At 37.3% G+C, this 23,166-nt stretch overlaps 2 protein-coding genes across 3 annotated transcripts; both read left to right on the top strand.

Annotated features, from left to right (window-relative positions):
* Nucleotides 1-3,204: 3,204 nt before the first annotated feature.
* On the top strand, nt 3,205-4,429 carry LOC149030391 (ethylene-responsive transcription factor ERF023-like). The gene has a single exon (XM_089142692.1). The coding sequence runs from the start codon at nt 3,543-3,545 to the stop codon at nt 4,080-4,082; it is 540 nt and encodes a 179-aa protein (XP_088998818.1). The 5' UTR covers nt 3,205-3,542; the 3' UTR covers nt 4,083-4,429.
* A 6,579-nt stretch (nt 4,430-11,008) lies between these two features.
* LOC149030390 (cellular apoptosis susceptibility protein, putative / importin-alpha re-exporter) lies at nt 11,009-22,627 on the top strand. Of its 2 annotated transcripts, XR_016171268.1 has the most exons (4): nt 11,009-11,117; nt 11,248-14,287; nt 18,802-19,194; nt 22,226-22,627. XR_016171268.1 is itself a non-coding variant. In XM_089142691.1 (3 exons), exon 2 carries the CDS (start codon nt 11,363-11,365, stop codon nt 14,285-14,287), a length of 2,925 nt encoding a protein of 974 aa, XP_088998817.1. In that variant the 5' UTR covers nt 11,009-11,117; nt 11,248-11,362; the 3' UTR covers nt 18,802-19,244. The 2 variants fall into 2 exon arrangements, 1 of the variants encoding a protein (XP_088998817.1); XM_089142691.1 differs by lacking the exon at nt 22,226-22,627 and having other exon boundaries at nt 18,802-19,244.
* Nucleotides 22,628-23,166: the final 539 nt, after the last annotated feature.

Genomic DNA, 23,166 nt, shown 5'->3' with positions numbered 1-23,166 from the left:
TCAGGTTAATTCCCACAAAGGGCTGTGAGAAGGTAAATGGCAAGTTCAGTTTAGGTGTCAGTCACCATTGAAAGTGAAAAAAGGTAACAAAAATTGGTAACCCAGAAAAAGGTTGATAAAGGGTAATAAAAGTTTACTTATTTTATCAGGAAGGATAAATATGTCAAAAGATAAAGGGAAGATGCTGTTCTATTTTCCAGAAGGATGTGGTGAACAATCTGCTACTATGGCTGAAGCGCTGGCACTCAAGAAAGCTCTAGAATGGGCACAAGATTTGGAGCTCTCTTGACTTGATCATTAAGGAAGACAATTGGGATTTTATGGATCTCTTGAACAATAGGACTAGAGAAGCTTGCTAGAGAATAAGATCTATCATCAATGATAGCCAGGTTCTCACAACCTCTTTTGATTTTATCTGTTCAATCACTACAGGTAGATACTTTAGAACTGCATGGAGCAAGAAATCAGCAGATTTTTTGGACTGAGGAATCCCCCCTCCTTTTCTAGTTTGGCCTTTTGTTATTTGATAGTCTTGAGTTGTAAGGCTGAACAGGGTTTTACACCAACATGGAGAGTCTAAGACTAAGCCAAGCATACTCTCCTTGACTCTTGAATGAACATTAAAGAATAGTTTAGAAAGTTCTAGTTTTATTTCTTTTTGGATCGGAGAGCACTGATTAATAATTTAATATCAAGACTTCAAAATATATGGTGTTACTTTGGCCCGAATGGCCTGAAGTTGTCCTGGCCTATTCTAGCCTACATTAGTCATCTCAATCTTTATGGCTCCAACCTTCCAGCTATTGAAATTATATTGGTTACTTTGTAATGCTTTTTGGATTTTTTTTTAATAGGCTTTTATTTGTACATTGTGATGTGATGGAATTATCTATATGTTAGAAAGCAAAGAACAAAAAAGAAGGAAAAAGAATAATGGTTGAGTTTTCCAACCTTAAACTAAAGGTAGGACAGGCCTTTATCTTCTTTTTTTTTTTTTTTTTCTTTTTTGGGTAAAAGGTAGGACAGGCCTTGACTGACTTAAAATGTGCCAACCGAAAGAAAAAGGAAAAAAAAAAAAAAAAAGGCATAGACTGACTTAGGGTGCCTGATTGAATTGAGATTCACATGAGCTTGATTCAACTTGACCCCATATGGCTATACTTGTCACCAACACCAATATCAATATATAAGTTTTTTTTTTTTTTTTTCAATACAAAATATATATTCTCAGTCATCATCAAACTAGCCACAAGGACTGAGCCTCATAGGACTAGGAGATAAGAGGAGGAGGGGGTGAAAGATGTAGAGAGACAAATGTTTGAAATCAAGACCTCCTTGAACTTATTGTCTTTACATAGGAGACTGCCACCATCGGCGGAACTCTCCAAGAGGGCCATGGCCTAATTCGATTTTTAAAAAATTTCTCTATAGTAGCTCATTTTGGCCTTTTTTGTTAATTTTTATAATCATTTGGTCCTCTTTCCAGTGTGAAATATTAGCATTTTCCTCGCCCTCTCTTTTTGAATAAAATATTGAAAAATATAGACACTGGGTAGAAAAGTCATTGTGTACCCCACGTTGACTCTTGTCCCTGCTCTGCCGACTATGCTAAGAGCGCGTTTCAAAAAAAAAAGAAAAAGAATGACTATCAAAAGATCATAGCCTACGTGGCATTTTGTTGGTGGCTGTTAGAAACAAGACTAACTAGCAAGTGGACAGATCCTAATGGGTCTTTAATTATTTATCTTTTGGCTTTACTTACTTTTTCTTGACCCTGTTATTCATGCGAATGTGTCCACCTCACAATCCAACAGGTCTTTAAGGGTACATTTTCTTTATGAAGAGAACCATACAAAAGTCCTTGGTGTACAACCCATCACGATAAACAAATTGTAATGCAAGGACAGAACCCAAGTTAAGTACATCACAGTTCAACTAAATTGACATCAAGTATTGCAGTGTCTTGAACAAAAAAGGAAATAAATTATTACTATGTAGATTGAATTAACAAGTCATAATCATTCTCATGAGATTTTAGCTAAGGAGACAAATAAGTATGATGATTATTGAACCAACTGAGGTTTCAACAGAAATTTCACAAAGAATTTACATACAATCAATCCCATATGACACCATGCAGTGTTTCTGTGTTTGCATACTATCGTCATCTCTAATTAGCTTGGCATTCTATGGATTTGGTGTCCAGGTTGCATGGTTGTTATATGTTTAATGGGGGCTTAATTTGATCTATGAGCACTAGATTGGGTTAGATAGAGTTAAGAGTGCCAAGAAGAGATTACCTGATTGGGATTCATATTCAATACGAATGAAGCAAACCATGGAGGAACTTGAGCATTGATGGGACGAAAAGCTTTCTTCCAATGGGGCTGCCGCTATCATCCTGTTGATAGAGGAGAGCTAGGGTTGGTGTTGTGACTATTAAACGAATGGAAAAGATAAAAAACATAAAGTGCAACCTACTATATGTGGCCAAATTGAAGTGATACTGACTTGCACAGCAGTGACGAGAGCAACCCCTGTCGGAGGTAAAGGTGGATCACATTAATCAATCCTCTTCATCAATAAAGCTACCTTCACCAAAAGCTCTATATGGATTGGAAAATCTTTCACAAATATCCCGTGCTAGCAGTGTCCACCCAGGAGGCTAGGACCCCTCCAACCTCACTTCTGCATAAAGTCGAACACCTTGCGTGCATTGGTAAATTCGTCAGGAGACGTAAGGAGACGAGCTTCTTACGATCTACAGAATGGCTGGACCAGTGGTAAACTGTTGATGTACTTGGGGAACGTTTCGATCTGGAATAATACACGTTCCAAGTTTCCAACCTCACTTAAGCATAAAGTCAAATACCTCGTGTGCATTGGTAAGTTCATAAGAAGAGAAGACAGGCTTCTTACGATCTACACAATGGCTGGACCAGTGGTAAACTGTGCTGTAATTGAGAACGTTTCGATCTGGAATAATACCGGTTCCAACCTCAGTTAGGCATAAAGTCGAACACCTTGCGTGCTTTGGTAAATTCGTAAGGAGACGTAAGGACACAAGCTTCTGACTGGACCAGCGTAAACTGTTGCTGTAGTTGGGAACGTTTCGATCTGAAAAAATACCCGTTCCAACCTCATCTAAACATAAAGTCGAATACCTCGTGCGCATTGCTAACTTCAGAAGAAAACAAAGCTTATTACGATCTACAGAATGGCTGGACCAGTAGTAAACTGTTGCTGTACTTGGAGAACGTTCGATTTGGAATAATCCCCATTTCACTGGTAGTGTTTGGCAGAGTTATCTCTGTTAGATCGCTTTCGTTGCTGACAGATAAAAGCAGAGCTTTGAACTTTGAGCTCTCTGTAGTCAGTAAACGATGAGGAGCGTAATTTGGTCAGCATCAAGGTAGAAAACTGGTGGCAGACAACGACATTCTATTAGTCACCACATTACCGTAATTTTGTAACTTGATATATATTCCAATGGAAGCCACAGAGCCCACAGGTTCCTGTTAAGTTCTGCTCTCAGTGTACTAATGGAGAAAGAAAAAACCACTCCACCTCCTCCTCCTCCTCTGACGACGACGGCGATTTCTGGAGATACCAAGCAAAAATCTGAAGCTGACGATGGAGGTACAAGGCATCCTGTGTACAGAGGTGTGAGAAAGAGGAGGTGGGGAAAATGGGTTTCAGAAATCAGGGAGCCAAGGAAGAAATCAAGAATTTGGCTTGGTTCCTTTCCAACGCCTGAAATGGCTGCAAGGGCTTACGACGTCGCTGCTTATTGTCTCAAGGGACGTAAAGCTCTGCTCAATTTTCCTGAAGAAGCCGAGTTTCTTCCTCGTCCTTCTACTTCTGCTGCTAGAGACATACAAAGGGCAGCTGCTGCCGCTGCAGCAGCGGCGAAATCGGTAATGTTGGAGAAGCAAGAGATTAATGAGAAACCCAACAGCAGAAGCGATGAAGATGACGATGACTTCTGGGGTCAAATTGAATTGCCGGAGTTGAAGAGCGGAGGCGGCGCGTTTTGGCCTGGTATAGCGACTGAGCAACTTCTTTTGTCTGAATTTGGTTAAAAAATTGAATCTTTTTTCAAAAACACGTCGATGTGAAGCAAACGTGGATGGAATCGAGGATTTCCCTGAAGCTCTTGTCTCCATTTCTGCAATTCTTCTTCCACTGTGTGCCAAGTTGAATTGCTGATCTCCAATAAACAAACCTTGAGTGTGTCCCTACTAGCTCAAGATAAAACTACGTGTTAACTCTGTAAGCATACCTAAATTCTTAATTTCTTATATTTGTCTATAATAATGTAATAAAAATCTCTCTCTCTCTCTCTTAATTTCTTATATTTGTCTATAATGTAATAAAATCTAATCTCCTCTCTCTCTCTTGATTTCTTCTATTTGTCTATACTGTAATAAAAATCTCTCCCTTTCTCTCTCTCTCTTCTTTTTCTTTTATGATGAAATGAAAATCCATTAATTGCAGGTTTTCTGTTGACAAGGTTTAAATTTTTTTTCTGAGGTGAACTACCATAGAAGGAAAGGATATATATTGGTTTGATAATTTGGAAGAAAAATGTTCAGAGTTTTGGTTTGGAATTCTTTTTTTTTTGGTAAGATAAAAAATCGAAAATTTTCTTTGTTACTCATGCAGTTCTAGATCGTAATATGTGGTATTTTTGAGATTCAACGATAATAATATTTCCTGCTTTCTTATATTTACAATAGTTTGATCTAGAAAATTTCATGTATTACAATTTGAGAGTCGTGCAATTTCTTATTACATATATTTTAAATATACTTTTGAAATGAAATGCTACTTAATGTTGCATTTGACTTAGCTATCCTATGTTGACACAAAATCTTCTTGAAATTTTTATGGATAAGAATGTAAGATATCTAGAGAGATATTCCTAAGGTTAACTATATACTTTATAAGAAATTTTTACTTAATAAGCAGGAGCATTTACTCTTTCAGAATTTGGTAAAAATCTTATCTTGAGTCATTGGTGAAATAAGAGATATAATAGCCTGGATGAGAGTTCTTAAGAGAGGGGTCAATGTCTTCTCTTATCTTATACTAGCAATCATAGAGGGAGGTGTATGTGTCACAAAATTCAGTGTTTATATTAAATTGATCTCTCTACTTTTTTGTTTGGATAGAAAAATCGATCTCTCTATTTTTGGTTTGGTAGAAAATTTTATCTCTCTCAACAGTGTTTTTTTCTTTTTTTCAGTAATCATCTCTCTCTACCGTGTTACGACTTTATTACATTATTATTGGTATATCTTGCATATTTTTAGAAGATTATAACGGGTAAACTACAAAAAAAAAATTGCAAGACATAGACTAGAATATATATAAATTTTTTTTTTTTGTTTGAGGTTCATCCGGGACAGCTTATGCGCACCTCGATTATATCCTCAGAAGAAGCTTTGTCGTCCGCAAAAGTCGAACCCATGACTTCTCCACTGAGAAGTATGGATCTTACCACTCTACATTGAGGCTAGGGGACCATAAACCCTCCCTCCCAAATTTTTTTTTTTTTTTCTTTTCATTTTTTTGAAATTTCCTCTATAGTAATCTTTTCCATGTATGAAATATCAGCACCTCCCTCCCCCAAATCCCCAATTTTTTGAAAATTTTTCCATTTCTTTTCTAAAACTTTGAAAATTTTTTTCAGACCGTCTTTCCATGTGTGAAATATTAGTACTTGGCCCCTCTTGAGTATTACATCTAAGCTTCACTAGGCTGAGCTCCCTCAAGACTCATAAAAGCTCTTTTGAGCCCCTTTTCATTTTTTTCTTTGTAACTAGTGAAGATAAGGTACACATGCATGTGTGATATATTATTGAATGTACTTTTTTTTCTTTAAGTTGCATGTTTTTCACTTTAGGTTAGACGTTAATTTCATAATGGAGGAATATGAACAGGTGAAAATTAATTACGTCTTAAACTAGGGTGGAATTCAAAGCAATAATTGAAGAGTTGAGGGGAGGAAGATTTGAGATTTTTCAAAAAGGAAGAGTTAAGAGAGTAAATAATGTTCAACAACGAAAAGGGGCTCAAAAGAGAAACAAAGGGCACAAAAAATACCCCTGTGTCCTTTGGATATTTTTATTTAATTTTAATTTTAATCTACTAAAATAGAAACGGAATAGTTGCTCTGCAAGATTACAACCCAAGGAAAAGACGAATAGTCTGCTTCAAATTCATCACTTGTGAACTACTGAAAAGTGTTCGTTAAGTCAATTATTTATATCAACAAAGGGCAAAGAGTGGCTCAATTCAAAGATTCCAGAGGAGACGCAGAACGGTAGGTTTTTGATGATGTAATGGGCTATTGATTTTTCCTTTGGGCAATCAAAGGAGGATTCTGTCTCTTGTGCTCGGTGGAAAAAATGGATTTTCTTCCCAATAGATGAGGAAATAAGGAGAAATGGGATATATGTGCGAAAAGGAAATTGCAGGTGTTGATCAAAAGGCCGAAACCTAGCCCTAAAATTTTGATCTTCCTTCTCATCCTCACCATCGTTCGTTCCGTCTTTGGCAACGCTTGTTCCCTCTCTATATAATTTATCGATCCTTACCCTGTTATATTTTTTTTTCTCTCATTTTTGTTAAAATTCTGTTCGAACAACTGGATCTAAATTCTAGTGTTAGAATTGTTTCTTTCAATCTCGAAGGGCTCTGTTTTATTGCTAGGGTCTTGTATCTTTACATATTTGATTCTTAGATCTGAAGTATTGTGAATTCAAGGCTTTGTAACCTGAAGTTAGGGTTCAAACTGTAGCTGCAAGGTGTGCTTGTTGTCGTCTTCTACAACTCTTTTCCTCCACTGCTTCTTTCGCTGTTGAAGCTGCAAGCATCAAAACACAGAAAAATGGCCCGTAAAGAGGAGTGAAGATTACATGCATCAAGAGGAAAATTTCGTCAATGTTTTTTCCCCCCCTCTTTTTTAAAGGGATGTGAATATTATTAAAACTAAAATAAATAAAAAAATCCAAAGGACACAGGGGTATTTTTGTCACAAAATTTATTAAAGTAACAATTTCTATTAAGCTTGTCTTTATTTAATCATTTCTTAAAACCACAGGGGAGCCATATGCAAAAATAAATTTATATTGGACTAAAAGTGACATGGACCAAACCTTAGGGGGTCCAGATGAAAATTACCCATGGATTTTAAACATCGGGATTCTTAATACAAAGAAATATATTAATGATAATTATATATTATTTCTATTAATTAATGTTGCATTATGAGTGACAATTACAATTCTGGACATCATTCTTAAATGATTTAAAGATCAAATGAATTGAAAATGCAAGGTTATTTTAGGAAAGAGAAATATAACCATGTCCTTTGAGTGCGTGTTCAACTAATGATAATCATTTTGTCTATTAATTAATATTGTGTTTATGAATGATATTTTAATTTTGAAAATCTTTCTTAACTACTTTAAATATCTAAATAATTGAATAGATAAGGGTATTTTGGGAAAAAGAAATGTAGCCATGTATTTTCAATTTGTGCTTTTATAATAGTACTAATAATAGTATATATGATATATGATATGATATTATTTAGCACTCTTTCTAGTGAGAGAGAAGAGAGAGAGGAGAATAAATAGGGGTTGAGGAGTTAATTTTTAACTATGGATGACATTATACCCATTACTTTACCTTTAAAAATTGTTCTCAATATTGAGGAGGGGTCAAATAGTGATATTTCACATCTGGGAAGAGAGAAAAACTGAAAAAAATGAAGGAAATTAATATAAAAATTTTAAAAATCAAAGGGAGGGGTCATGCCCCCGGGCCCCACTGTAGTTCCACCCCTGCTATCTCACGCAAGAAGAATGGTGAAAAACACCTCTGGGCCTGCTATTAGGTCAAAGTTGTGTCTTAGTTCTCAGGTCAGTCGATGGTTTTAGCCAGGCTCACATGAATGATCTCAGATTTAGTGCAAAAGTCTTTGCAACTGAAGTGGATTGGGCAGAAGTTGAAGACATCTAAGTTTAAATGTTCATTTGGATCAATACACAAACACATGGTGTGCATTACTTTAAATTGTCTATGTCTAAGGCCCACAAATATCTAATTCTTAACATGACGCCTCTACCTCTAAGGACCACAGATATCTAATTCTTAACATGGCGCGCCAAAAGCAAGCTTACATTACGTTTATATACATTGAGTGAAAAATGCTTAGGTAAAAGCTCTCTATAGGGAAACATGAACCCTACATATGTGTGAAGCTAAAGACAAATGAGAACAGATCTCACAACATTAACTAGAGATCATGATCACCTTTTGAAAGGATAAAATGGTCATTTTATTCGATACGTATAAATGAGTAAATGCCACGATAATATCCTCTCACTAGAAATAGAGGCATTTCTTAAATTGCTTTTTTCATTCCAGGACAAAACACGTTCAAATGGTCTTGGGCTCATGGAGACCCACCAACCCAAATGGTCCATGAAAAGTCTAGACCATGAGAGATTTGTTATATACCTTAAGCTTTGTTTGGTTGCAAATGGAAGTGAAGGGAAGGGAATTTGATTTTTCTAATTAAGAAACTTTTGCACTCATGACCTATGTAATTGCATAAATTTTATATGATATTTGGGAATGATATATTTTACATGTGATGTTTATTTACATGTTAAAATCAAAAGAAAATGGATGCAAGGTAAAGTGAATTTTGATGAGCAAATATGAAATAATTTGGAGTACTTAGTAATGCAATACAAAATAACAAATACAAAAGAATATGAAAATTTCCCTTGTCTTCTCTTAAATTCCCCTTACAATCTGTTGTGGATAAAATATTACTGAACCGGGTCCATCTTTGGTTCAGTCTTTGACCCTAGTATAAGACGGCCTGACCCCACAGTCGGGTTCGTTCATGAAATACCATATCGGATCTGTTATTGTTTGAATTTGATTTTTATATTCAATTTTTGAATTCAAGTTTTTCAAATTTGAATATTGTAAATGAGTCTTGTACAACAGCCATGTTTATTTATAAATACACAAAACTTACCCATCAAGGTAAGCAACCTACTTATCAAAATTAGAGTTTTTCTTTGCATTCTTTCAGGACATCAGGTGGGTTCAACCGTCTGATCGCGTTCGGCCATCATGATCAGCTTCGGCCATCACGGTCGGGTTCGGAAATCATGATCGGGTTCGGCCATCATGGTCGAGTTCAGAAATCATGATCGGGTTCGGCCATAACGGTCGGGTTCGGACATCCGATTGGCTCATTATAGTGTGATGAGGAAGGAACCATGCGATTCCAAGGATAAGCATGAACCCATAAAATTCGGGATGGATAACAAATCAAGAAGTGGTTGTTATCGCTTATGGAAGTTGGTGATTGTGCAGGACATGGTAACTGCCATGCACTTAGGGTAAAAGATCGTGTGATCAAGGGAAGTTGTCCATCATCCCACTAACGGGTCTAACCGTTAAGATCTGACGGTCACCAGAAGAAGCTCAAACGAGTTCAACGGACAGGATTAGAAGGTACACTCCATATAAACCCTAACCTACGTACAAAGAAGGTAACTCAATCGTTTCTTCTTCCATTCTATCTCTCAATTAACCTATGCAACTCGCCAGAGCTTTGTGGTGTTCCAACTACTGACTTAGCCTTCGGAGGTGGACTCCCGATCCCCACGGTCGAGCCACATCTGACGATTGTTTTGCAAGTCATTCTGACGTGATCTAAAGGCTGAGCAGATTTTGGACGCATCACAACCAAATAACACTTTAATTTTTAACACATCGTTTGAAGTTTTCTTTTTAGATGAATTAATATTCATTACCAAAAACTTCGAGTGGCAAAGAGATAATGTACAAAGAAAGAGTAGGGAAAGAAAAGGCGATCCACATCTTTAGTACCATACATATCCCTTAAAGTTAACATTGATTTGGAAATGTTGCGAAGAGAAGATGATCGTGGCTTCTTCATAGTATGTTGACTATCAACAAAGCTTCAGGATGTAGTTTCATCTTCAACCTAACATGTAATGGTGTTATACAATAATATGAACTATTTAAGCACTACTCTACAAATTTAAATACTTCAACATTTCAATCGGTTTTAGATTAAGTGCACCTTATTGTCATGAAGATGGTGAAGTTGAAAGTTATATTTTGTTCTAGTTATTTCTTGGTGGCAAGAGGTTTTTCCTTTTAGATTATCAGTGAAAAATAAGGTCACTTATGTGAGTGAGGCTTTCAAATGTACTTTTGGCTAACTACCCAATTCTACAATATCAAAACAATGCAGTCCATATTGCTAAGTACACTACCTTGCAATTGAGAATTGTATTGTTACTTTTGTTCTAAGAACAGCTAATTGTATTGCTGATGGCTTGTCTAGGTTGACATTACCTGTATAAAGTAGATGCTAGTGCTTGTTTTTTTGTGTATTTTTATTTGCGCTTGTACGGATGTTGTCCGTAGAGGTGTGAGGTTATGATACACGCTATGTAAAAGATCTAACGATTTTAAGAGTATTCAAAACCTAACGAGTTTCATTATCCTTTTGCCCGATCTCGGTGTGGAGTTTTTTTTATAACAAGTGTCGCAAAACTATTCGCCCAAGCCCCCAAATTGGCTGGATTGGGTTTCTTTGAACCTTCTTTAAGGAAATTAAAGAGACTGATTAGGCTCTTTAGTTTCATTGAGTTTCATTTTCTAAGTAGAGAATTTAATATGTAATTAACATTGCTAATGACCAACTCATCGGTGTACAAATGTACAATACGAGGCGGGGGTAAAACTGTCAACGCAGTTGATTTCTTGAGGAAAATTCAAGGGCAAAACCGTCACGAGTTGATTGATAGTCCGATTTCAAAATAGGCGACATGTTATCCGGTGCGGTGCATTAATATCCATGGTCCATTCATCCCTACTACCCGAACCGAGACCCGAGAGTGAAATAGCCAAACGCTTACTTAAAGTGCATCATCGTCTCGTCTGGATTTCTACGTTATTCAAAAACTCGGTGGGAACGGCTCTTCGTTGATCTCTGCTGCTCAAGTGTGGTGGTGAGAGATCATCACCCTTGTTCGCAGCTCTCTCAGGTACTAATCTATTTCTATCTCTTCTTTCCGCTTACAGTTCTTGGTTCTGAATCTTCTGAAGTTTCTTTAGTTCTTAGTAGTTTCACAGAAACCCTGCTTCGCTGCATTTGATTTGTCCATTTTTCTGTAGGTTTATCTTTCCAAGATTCTTAGAAGATAAAGAAAAACCCTAGCCGCGAATAAATATATAGCATATTTTCAAATCTTCAATCCACAGGGAAAGACATTTCCATCGTTTCAAAACAATGGGAGAAACCCTAGAACATCTCTCTCAGTGCTTCCTTCAAACCCTATCTCACAATCCTGGGCCTCGCCGTCAGGCTGAAGCGGCCATTTCTGACATGGCGGACAAGCCCAACTACGGCCTCACTGTTCTCCGCCTTGTTGCGGAACCCTCGGTGGATGAACAGATCCGTCAGGCCGCCGCTGTTAGCTTCAAAAACCATGTACGTGCACGGTGGGCTCCGGAACGTGCATCGGACAACAAAGGCTCTCTCCCAGTTCTTGAACTATCCCCAATCTCTGACCAGGAGAAGGAGCAGATCAAAACCCTAATTGTCCCTCTCATGCTTTCCTCGACTGGGCGTATTCAGAGCCAACTTAGCGAAGCCCTTGCTTTGATTGGCAAGTGTGATTTCCCCAAATCATGGCCTACACTGCTACCGGAGCTTGTCTCGAACGTTCGACAGGCCACTGATTATGCCTCCATCAATGGCATACTTGGTACCGCCAATTCTATCTTCAAAAAGTTTCGGTACCAATACAAATCCAATGACCTTTTTCTTGATCTCAAATACTGCCTTGATAATTTTGCTGCACCTCTACTCGAAATTTTCCTCCGAACTGCTTCTCTCATTGATTCCTCTACTAGTTCTGGTGCTACGGCTATTTCCCTTCGCCCATTGTTAGAGTCACAACGGCTTTGTTGTAGGATCTTTTACTCTCTTAACTTTCAAGAGCTTCCAGAGTTCTTTGAAGACCATATGAACGAGTGGATGACTGAGTTTCGAAAGTATCTTACAACCACATACCCAGCGCTTGAAGGTGGCGGTGGTGATGGGCTTGCGCTTGTTGATGAGCTCCGGGCAGCTGTCTGTGAGAACATTAACTTGTACATGGAAAAGAATGAGGAAGAGTTTCAAGGATATTTGAAAGATTTTGCCTCGGCCGTCTGGGGTCTCCTTGTAACTGCTTCTGCTTCCTCAAGTCGGGACCGGTTAACCGTTACGGCAATAAGATTTTTGAATACAGTTAGCACGAGTGTGCACCATAATTTGTTTGCCGATCCTGGTATCCTACAACAGATCTGTCAGAGCATTGTTATCCCCAATGTACGTCTGAGAGATGAGGATGAGAACCTCTTCGAAGATAATTATGTTGAGTTCATCAGGAGGGATATGGAAGGGAGTGATGTTGATACTCGGAGAAGGATTGCCTGTGAGCTTCTAAAAGGCATTGCTACTAATTACAAGGATCAGGTCACTGCTATAATTTCTGTTCAGATAGAGAACATGCTGACGAGCTTTGCTCAAAACACGGCTGCTAATTGGAAGGAGAAAGACTGTGCTATATACTTGGTTGTCTCCCTCTCTACCAAAAAGGCTAAGGGCAGTTCAGTCTCGACAGACCTTGTGGATGTGCATAGATTTTTTGGATCAGTCATTGTCCCTGAGTTGCAAAGCCAGGATGTAAATAGTTTCCCCATGTTAAAGGCAGGGGCTTTGAAATTTTTTACTATGTTTCGGTACCAGATACCGAAGGATGTTGCGATTGCTTTAATTCCTCATGTTGTACGTTTTCTGGGTTCTGAATCAAATGTTGTTCACTCTTATGCTGCAAGTTGCATTGAGAAGCTTTTGCTTGTTAAGGATGAGGTAGGAAGTCCGAGGTATGGTTCATCAGATATTAATCCATTTCTTTTGGTGTTGATGAATAACCTCTTTACTGCTTTAAGATTTCCAGAATCTGAAGAGAATCCTTACATAATGAAGTGCATAATGCGAGTTCTGGGAGTTGCAGACATTTCTGGTGAGGTTGCTGGAGCCTGCATTACTGGCCTGACATCCATTCTGACTGAGGTCTGCAAGAACCCAAAGACCCCCACTTTCAATCATTATTTGTTTGAGGCAGTTGCTGGTTTGATTAGGCGGGCTTGTGAGAAGGACCCTTCTCTCATATCTGCATTTGAAGCAAGCCTTTTCCCCATCCTCCAGACCATCTTGGTTAATGATGTAACCGAGTTCTGGCCCTATGCATTCCAGCTCTTGGCACAGCTTGTTGAGCTCAATAGACCTCCCTTCTCACAAAATTACATGCATATATTCAAGCTTCTACTCCAACCTGAAACCTGGCAGAGATCTGCAAATGCTCCAGCCCTTGTGCGGCTGCTTCAAGCTTTCCTTCAAAAGACACCCCATGAAGTGACCCAAGATGGGAGACTGAGTGAAGTTCTTGGGATATTTAACAAACTTGTCTCCGTCTCTAGCACAGAAGATCTAGGATTCTATGTGCTCAACACTGTTATAGAGAATCTGGGTTATGATGTGATAGCACCCTTTGTGACTCACATTTGGGCTGCACTTTTTACACGGATGCAGAGTCATCGCACCGTAAAATTCATTAAGTCTTTGGTTATCTTCATGTCTCTGTTCTTGGTCAAACATGGGACTGTGACTCTGGTTGATTCGATGAATGCTGTTCAGCCTAATATATTTCTTATCATCCTTGAGCAATTCTGGATACCTCATCTCAAGCTGATCACTGGAAACATTGAGTTGAAATTGACGTCAGTTGCTTCCACCAGGCTTCTTTGTGAATCTGCAGCTCTTTTGGATGCTTCATCTGTTCTCCTCTGGGGAAGATTACTGGATAGCATTGTTACACTTATTTCACGACCAGAGCAAGAGAGGGTTGAAGAGGAACCAGAAATTCCAGATATAGCAGAGTCCTGCTATACTGCTACCTTTGCCCAACTTTACAATGCTGGGAAGAAAGAGGAAGATCCTGTGAGGGAAATTAATGATCCCAAAGAATTCTTGGTGAAGTCACTGGCAGGACTCTCTGCCCTCTCTCCAGGGAAGTATCCTGACATCATGAGTAGATGTCTTGATCCAAGCAACCTGACAGCTCTGCAGCAGCTCTGCAGCACATACAACTGTGCTATAGTCTGAGTAAGAAAACACATATCCTTAGTGCTTCTTTATCCATCTTTTCCCAGATGCTGCCCTGCATGATATTCTTGTTTTAGATACAGTTTTTTCTTCCCTTCTCTTCCCCCCCCCCCCCAAAAAAAAAAAAAAAAAAAATATATATATATATATATATATATGTGGACTCTGTGATTGCCTAGTTTAGATATTTCACTTTCACTTTATAATGTTTTTTGAATGTGTATCTGTTTATTTTTTGTGTAGGGTTTTTAGTGGGTTTCACATAACTTATTTGAGCATTCTTTTGGAAAGCATAGGAACAAGTAAAGGGTTCTTCTCTAGATTCCTTCCAGTCCTAGGTTGTCTAGCTCCTCTTTTTGTCATCGTACCTGTCTCTTTATCTTCTTCTTTTGTGTTGGTTAAGTTTCTCTGTACTACATGTAGTATTTAGGGGTATCCAGAAGTCATTTGTCAAGCATGTCTTCACAACTGGCAAGCATGTCTAAACATCAGGAATCCTATGATTTGAGTGGTGAATATATTTTCTAAAGTAACTGTAGTTTTTATTAAATAGGTTCTAAATGAAATTAATCTTGTGATTTATATTGCAGACGGTGTAGTAGATAAGTACTTTTTCTCTATTATTTTAAGCATGTTTGCTACTGATATCAGAATCATGTGTATATGCTAGGTCTGGAGGATTTGAAGTGATCCCAGGTTTCAGCCTCATGGACAGAGGTGGCTGATAGAAAAATGATAGATTATTTGTCAAAAGTCCTCCTTTGAACTATTGTTTCGGAAGATTCCTGATGTAGATACACTGCCTTCAACCAACCCAGACCCAATTAGGTATTCAGATAAAGATGAAACAAATGCAGTTTCAGTCATGGGTCTAGTAAAATATACACAATTTATGTTATTTGGGGAAATAATGTGATGCAGCATCAATAGACTGGTCTAATGGGCTCTGATCCAACCCTAAAAAGAGCTGGTCCAATGGGTTTTGGTCCAACAACAGTTAAGATTTAATTAAATAAATTATTTGATATCTTATTTTTGGTTTTCTAATTGTTTCAGTTTTCCTACCTTGGAAAGAGTTGCCTTTGGTTTGAACTTTGTTTTGAGTTTCATATTTCAACTAGGATTTGTGTTCTTTCCCTTTAAATACATGCTTGTAACACCCAACTGCAGTTAGACTGAATTGTGAGAGAAATTGACTCTTATTGGAGGATATGATTGTGGATTTTCTTCCCTGTTTCCCCAATGTATTTCACTTTTTCTTGTTTTTCCAATTCTCCTTCTGTCACAGCCTACCCTAGCAGCCTATCCTAAAATTTGCAGCGTAATGTCTTTGTTTACTTTAAATTAAGTAGAATGAAGACAAAATATTTAGTTTGTAATTTTAGTCATGATCGGGTAGACAATGAGGTGGTGAAACTTGACAATAAGGAGATTCCTCAAAGTGATTCTTTTAGGTACCTAGGTTCAATCATCAATAAAAGAGGTGATATAGAGGATGTTTTCTAAAGAATTAAAATATGGTGGATGAATTGGAGACGTGCGTCCGAGATTTTGGGTGATCGACGTATTCCATTAAAGCTTAAAGGAAAATTTTATAAAACCGTCATTTGACTAGCTATGATGGACAATGCAAAGTGTTGGATTGTAAAAAAAAATCATATAGATAAACTTAGTGTAGTAGAAATGAGGATGCTAAGATGAATGAATGGCAAAACTAGGAAGGATAAGATAAAGAATAATCATATTAGAGTTGGTTGGGGTGTTGCTCCCATAAGTGATAAGTTTCGGGAAAGTCATTTGAGGTAGCACGACCATGTTCAACAGAGACCTATAAATACCCCTGTACGAAGAAGTGATATAATCCAAATTGAAGGACCTAGAAGAGTTGGGGTAGACCTAAGATAACCTTAAGAGAAGTGATGAGAAAGATATGCTTAGCTTAGGCGTTGTATTTAACATGGCTTCAAACATAACTGATTGGAAGGCCATAATTCACGTAGCTGACCCCATTTAGTTGGGACAAGGCTTATTGTTGTTGTTGTGATGTCTTTGTTTACTTTATTTTATTTGTTTTAGAATTTAGTTGTATTGAATATTTGGCTTCTAATTTTGTTAGTTTCCTTATTTGAACTACTGTCCTAGTTATAGAGTTAGTCTTTTAATTTTCTTTATGTGGAATGTAATCCCCTGTTGTTGGAGTTAGATTGAGAAAATAACAACTCTTGGTATCTTGTGAAAAATACTGGAGTGTACCGCCCTTAGATGAAAACACTCTTTAGGGGTTTTTCCCTTGCTTTTCTGATAGTTGGTCCTCAAGAAGTAGAATCTTAGACTTCATTTATTTGATGGAAAAATGGGGAAAAAGTTAAAGGGGTGGGGGACAAAATACCAAAATGTGAGTTTGTTTGGTGAAGTGAGGTGTGAGTATGACAAGACAAGTTTCTTTAAATTAAGGTACTTTTTTGCTGAGGTGGATATTATATTTGCCCACCCCATGCATTAAAAACATCCCATATGAAATGAGGAACTTGTTGGAAAGGAAACGTAAGTTTACATTTTGATTTTGTAGCCCTAAAATGCTTTTCCTTATCCCCCTTCTTTTTGTGCCCTATTGCCCTCACTCTTCATAACCATAGAAGTCGACCGAAATTGTCGAAATTTCGGTCGAAATGTATGCATTTTTCAAAAGCGAAACGAAATTCCAATTATTTTTGAAAAGTGTCAAATTTCAAATTTCGACCGAAATTTTGGAGCGACCGAAATTTCGACCATTTCAACAAAATTTCGACTATTTCTACCGAAATTTCGAACATTTCAACATTCCTACTTGTTTTTCCTTAGTTTTTGTTGTTTTCTATCCCATTTTCACCTAATTTTCACAAATCCTTTGCCTTCAAACACCTCTTTTGCTCAATTTTTTTGCCTTCAAACACCTCCTAAGCCACAACAACTACAAAGAAAACTCCGACAACAATAAAATGTGAAGCATAAGCCATATCCAACAGTTTCAAACTTTTCATTTTTTATTTTATTTTATTTTTGTTTTGTTTGTGCCTTAAATGATCTTGTATTGCCTTGAAATTAATATATGTTTAGTCTAGGTGATCTATGATTGTGTTTTGTTACTTATCTTTTTATTATTTGCTACCACTTTTTTATTTTTTGATTTTAATAATTATTTTTAAAATTATGTATTTTTATTTTATGTATATATGATATATAGGCTTCAACTTTATATATGTGAAACACCATCACTTGATCTAGTCGGTTATTTTATTTTGTTGACTTGTTGTATATGTAACCATTCTACCAAACAATTCATGTATGCTGATGATTCTATGCTTGTATGCAATACAATTTGCACTTGTCGGAACCAATCATTTGTTAGTATACTTGAATGATAAATTTTCAATGGTTTTTTTTTTTTGGGGCAAAATACTAGTTCCATTTTGTTTATTATGCTTGAAATAGGTATTATGCAAGAATCCAAATCATTTTGATTCCATATGAGGCCCGAAATTGAAGTTCCAATTTCTAGAAAAAAGTGTCCAGTTTAGAACGAAATTTCGGCCTTTTGCAAGGTCGAAATTCCTGTATCGGTCGAATTTTCTTCCTTGTTCTTAACATGGGTGCCATGCATTTAATTACCCCAACTTTTTTTTTTTTTTTGAATTTAGAAAACACATTCTAATAGAAATTCCAAATGAAAGCTCTTGATCTTCATGGTCTTTTTGCAAGCCAGATTGTTTGCTGGGGAGTAGAACATTTAATATAGACTTGTCATTTTTAAGGTTCTATCATGTGTTTGTCAATAGTCAAAGTGATTCTCCTGCTGCGGTCTGGGGAATCCAAATGCCTTGCATTGTCTCCATTTAGCACACAATTGGCTGTGTTTTACTAATCACTAGCGACATTGTTATGCATTGGGGCATCTATGACCCATGCAGAAGACATCACTGCTTCTCCTAGTGTGATGGTTTTTAGGTGGAAGCCAATTGGCCTTACTTCCCAATCATTGCCTTCATTATATTTTTTAGACTGTAAAGTAGTTGTCCACCCTTCAGTTCTTTGATCACCTTCCCATTCACCCACACCCCCCAACCAGCAACAAGAAAAAAAGATCCTGTTTCTGTAGTATCTTGAACCCTTTATTGGGAACTCATCTGAGTTCTGTTTCACTTGCTGGTGATATGCACGGAAATGTTTGTAGAGAAAAATGCTCTTCATTATGACAAGAATGTGATGGATATTCTGCCTCACCTATTGTACACAGGTGAGATGCTTGTCGCATAGTTTTAGGAGTGTCATCAACCACCAAATTTGGTGATGGATGATGTGGTTCTCTTTCTACTATGAGTGAAAGCAAGCTCCTTCCCCATTGTTTTGATGACCTGTTGTGGAATTATCTAATTAAAATCTTAGAATAATCTGTTACGTTTGTTTTATCATTTTGATTGAAATAGAAATTACTACATCAAATTCCTAGATTAAATATTGTCTTGTTTGGTTTCCAGGATCATTGGCGTTAAGGATGTAGTCACCTTGTCAGGTTTTCATTGCCTTTCACCCCAGCAGAGCCACTTTTTTTATGGGTGGATGATGTTGGGTCTTCTTGAATGCAGTGAGTGTCAAGCTTTCTTTTGTACCATCATGCAGCATTTCATCCTGTTTTGATGCCTTATTATGTCAAACTGTCAATGTCCGAGTCTGGGTTCCTTTGATTTTTTGTTTTCTTAGTCACCTATGAAAGTAAGAAGGGGAAAGAATGAAATGCAGCAAGAGAACGTTCTTGTAAGTTGTTGGTGATACACAGACCTGGTTTTAGCATTGGCGGCGAAATGTCTTATTTTCCATTGTGAGCATTCCCTGCATGTCGCAGAACCCAGTCATGATCTCCTGGGGGTCTGGTGAGTTGCAAGTTTCAATTTTATGAATAGAAAAAAGTAGCATCTGCATTACCTCGCTCTGAATATTTACATTTGCCCTAGTACCCCCACAAAAAAAAAATTGACATTATAGATTTTAGGGGTGTAATTGGATAACAGAAATTTGCTTCCGAATTTGTATCTGCATCCGTTTTGCGTTGTTCTTATCGTTTGATTAATAATTGGACACGGATATGGTATACCATTTTTTTACTAGTTACCCGTCTGATAAAATTATTTGATCAAGTTACTTGTTTGGAATTTTATTTTATTTTTATAGATGTTTTACTTGAGACGCGTGACTATTTTTCTAGTTTCTCTACTAAAATAATTGTGAAAGTTGCTAAATTTTTAATGTCAAACCTATCCCTCACAAATAAAATGGCAAAGATGTTAATAACTAGTCGAAAACTTGTATTCAATCCGTATTCATATCTATTTAGAAGAATTTAATTAAGAGAATAATTGTTTGACTATCATCCTAATCATATTGAATTCATTTGAGAATTGATAGAATGTTATTAGAATCTGTATGAATATAATAGGATGCGAATATGATATAACCACCATTTGATTCGTTTACATCCCTTTATGAGAGGAGATTTAGTTGACGTAATTCCGTTGTTCCATCCTTTTTGTTGTAAACTAGTAGGCTTATTTGAATGTTATAAACAACTATATTGAACTCTTATGGTCCTTTTTAGGGTTGCATTTGTTTCAAAGGAAATTATTGTGGGGGCACTTTTTTTTGGGGTAAACCTTGTGGGGGCACTTAATCAATACGAAATTGCTTTGAATATTATTAATAAGGAAATATATAAAAAAACATTTCATTGAAAATATTGGTTGGTTCGACATTACCTTTTTTTTTCCCAAAACGAAACTGAAATTGTAATAACACCCCCTATTTCTAGCCAACAATTTGTATTGCAGGTCCAAGTATTAGAAGTTCTAGCCAAAAGAAGTTGTGGGCTTTTTGGATTGAAGCCCATGATTCAGACCCTGAACCCATGGATTTGGATACTACTGGCAAAGAACATGCCTTACTAAGAACCCGAAAAAGATCTAGGTGGAACCCAGATGAATTGGGTAGATGGATTTCTACCATGAGACGAGTTGAGTTTTGAAGATGTCCGAGATCAAGATAAGAGCCCTCCACGTGTTGGTTTAAGTTACATTGATGTTGGGGATCAATCGGGAGAGCAAAGACACCCAAGTACTGTAAAGTATGGGGGTGGTTGTTTAAGGCGGTTGATTGACCCAACCAACCACCTCAAGCCACCGGTCGGTCTGATTACGGGTTTTAAACTTGGTTTTGCTCCCGACCCTCTATAAGTAACCATTCATGACCTAATTTCACATTATTATATTCATGGATGCTATTGTGAACTGAGTAGAGGTTGTGTACACGTGGTTGGTGGTGAAGAACCCTCGATTCGTGAAGAAGGCTTGGATCTTGCTTTGACTTTCAGATATTTTAGAGGTTAGTTCCTCCCTCTAAAATTCTGTAGTGGTGAATTGGAGTGATTAGATCTGATTTGGATTGGATCATGCCAGGAGATGGATTTTCATATTTGAATCTAGGGTTGATCTTGTTGAAGAAGATGATGTGGATTCGAATAATTTTTCTTCAATGATCTGGTGTATGGAGACCTCTCTGGAGTTTTAAAAACAAAGTTTGGACTTGAATCAACCCAAAATCAAACCGATGATGGGTGATCAACAGTTTGAATTTCGGACTTGGAATTCTGCGCAAGAGGGGAGCGGTCAATTGACCCAACCAACCTTCCCAAGCGACCAGTTGGGTCATAGTGACTATGTCAGTATTGTTTTTCCGTAGTTTGGATCTTAGAACTTAATGAAACCTAGTCTAGGGGATCTCTGATGTTTAATGGAGTGGTTATTTGAGAGACTTAATATGTCTTTTCGTGATATTTCCGATAAGTCAAATAAGGTTACAATTACATATATGATTGATAAATGTTATGATGAATTGCCTTTCACTTTGAACATGTATGTAGTCTTATAACTTGCTATAACAATAGTTAAATATGATTACTTGATGATGACATGTTATGGATGATATCAGATGTATTTAATTTATCATTTGATGTGGAATGATGTGTTTGGTGCAACTATGATTGAGGGTTATCCTTGCTGGGAATTCTTAGTTTGAGATATCAAGGATTATGGTATGAGACACTATTCTCAGATGTCCCTAGCACTGTCATGGTTATTGGTTTACATACCTAGATGGTCTAGACTGCATGATTAGGTACCCTCACATGCTACTACGCTTTCAGCAAGGGTATTGAAGCCAAATGACCCTTGACGATGGTGACATAACTATGTTTTTCAACAGCAGTAGTTAGTCCGTCAGAATTTCAGTGGTCCACTGTTGATCATATAATTGTAGGGTTACATATATTAGGGTTGGGCTCATGGACACCTAATAGGCGACTTGGGAGTTGTAAAGGGATATGAGACTGCCTACCCCAACAATATGTGGACGACCATAGGATTAGGGAATGGGGTCCAACAGAGGTAATCAGTCGGTGAGGATTCTCATTCCTAGGTAGAAGAGGATATCGAACTGAGTTGGTTGTTGTCATAGGGAAAGTATCTGGACCACATGTAGTATGTCATCATAGGACCTTACATTAGGTTGAATCTATGACATGCACCAATATTCATGCCAATGGTTGTGGTGAGAGAGAGTGTAGACCTAAACCTTGACCATGGTTGATTGACGAGGACCGTACCCCCTTGCCCATGATCCTAACAGAGGTAGCCAATCCATAAGAGATTAGAGTGACAAGAACTACCGAGAGGAAGGTTGGTGTTATATCTTAAAGCATGTCTATCTTATTAGAGACTTACATAATTAGTTGCTAGATGCATCCATACTATTGTTTATCACCTTTTCTTTTTTATTCATGATGTGTATATGAGATTGTTGGCTTACTAAGTTCGTTAGAACTCATCTTTATGGATTATTTCTATTTTTCTTCAGATGACTATACAGATGTCAAAAAAAATTCCATATGTATGGGAGAACTCCAATGAAGAGACTGTGGAGACTTCAATGAGAATTGGTGCTACACAACACAAAGCCTCCTGTGGGCAAGGTTTAAAGTATCGGTATCGAGCATCGTATCGGTTATGTGATTTTAAGAGACGTATCGTCCCGTATCGAGTATTGTATCGTCTGAGAAAAGTATTTTAGTTCAATTCAATAGAAAGACGTATCGAGATGTATCGTATCGGTTGTGTCAAATATAGATATTTATCGTGTGGTATCGTGGAATACTTTAAACCTTGCATGTGAATGCATGGAGTGCTCTTATGACAACTATTGACGGCAAGAGGATCCAAGTGGTTCGTCATTTGGATAAGTCGATGAGAGAGGGTTTTATGACACCGTTTATCGAGAAATTAGTGGAAGGTTGTTCCAATCCTAAGAAAGACAAAAACGATAATTAAATTATGATATTTTCTTTGCTTCTTCTAAAAACATTTTTTTGGATACATTTTCCTTTGATTCATTCTTTGGATTATATTTATTACATTTCATTGGATTTTGGACTCTTTATTCCTTTATATTAATTATTGAACTATTATTTGTTCTTGATTTGGCGTTGTGTAGTTATTATTATTGATGGTTAAACCGAGGATCTTGTGAATGTGGACCACACTTACCAATACTGGCGGGTGGGGTGTGATAGAAACGTACAAAAAATGGCAAAAATCTTGGCGATATCTTGCGATAAATCACCGAAAATAGCGATAAAAAAAATGATATTTCGCCGAATTTCCCACAATTTTCCAACCTATTTTTCGTGAATTTCTCTCTTCTCCAGAGCTCCGCAGACCTTCTCTCTCATACTTCTTGTATTCTTGCCATATATCTTTTGACCTTCAACATAGAGCAATAGGTCTCACTTCATTCTTGAC

The sequence above is a fragment of the Hakea prostrata genome, chromosome 1 (assembly GCF_041222555.1).
Source record: "Hakea prostrata isolate BN-2017 chromosome 1, UWA_Hpros_2, whole genome shotgun sequence".
Lineage (NCBI taxonomy): Eukaryota > Viridiplantae > Streptophyta > Magnoliopsida > Proteales > Proteaceae > Hakea > Hakea prostrata.
This window is presented reverse-complemented; position numbering and strand designations above follow the sequence as displayed.

Bases quoted from the DNA above. Each gene is read 5' to 3' on its own strand.
- LOC149030390 (XM_089142691.1), top strand. From the start codon at position 11,363: ATGGGAGAAACCCTAGAACATCTCTCTCAGTGCTTCCTTCAAACCCTA.
- LOC149030391 (XM_089142692.1), top strand. From the start codon at position 3,543: ATGGAGAAAGAAAAAACCACTCCACCTCCTCCTCCTCCTCTGACGACG.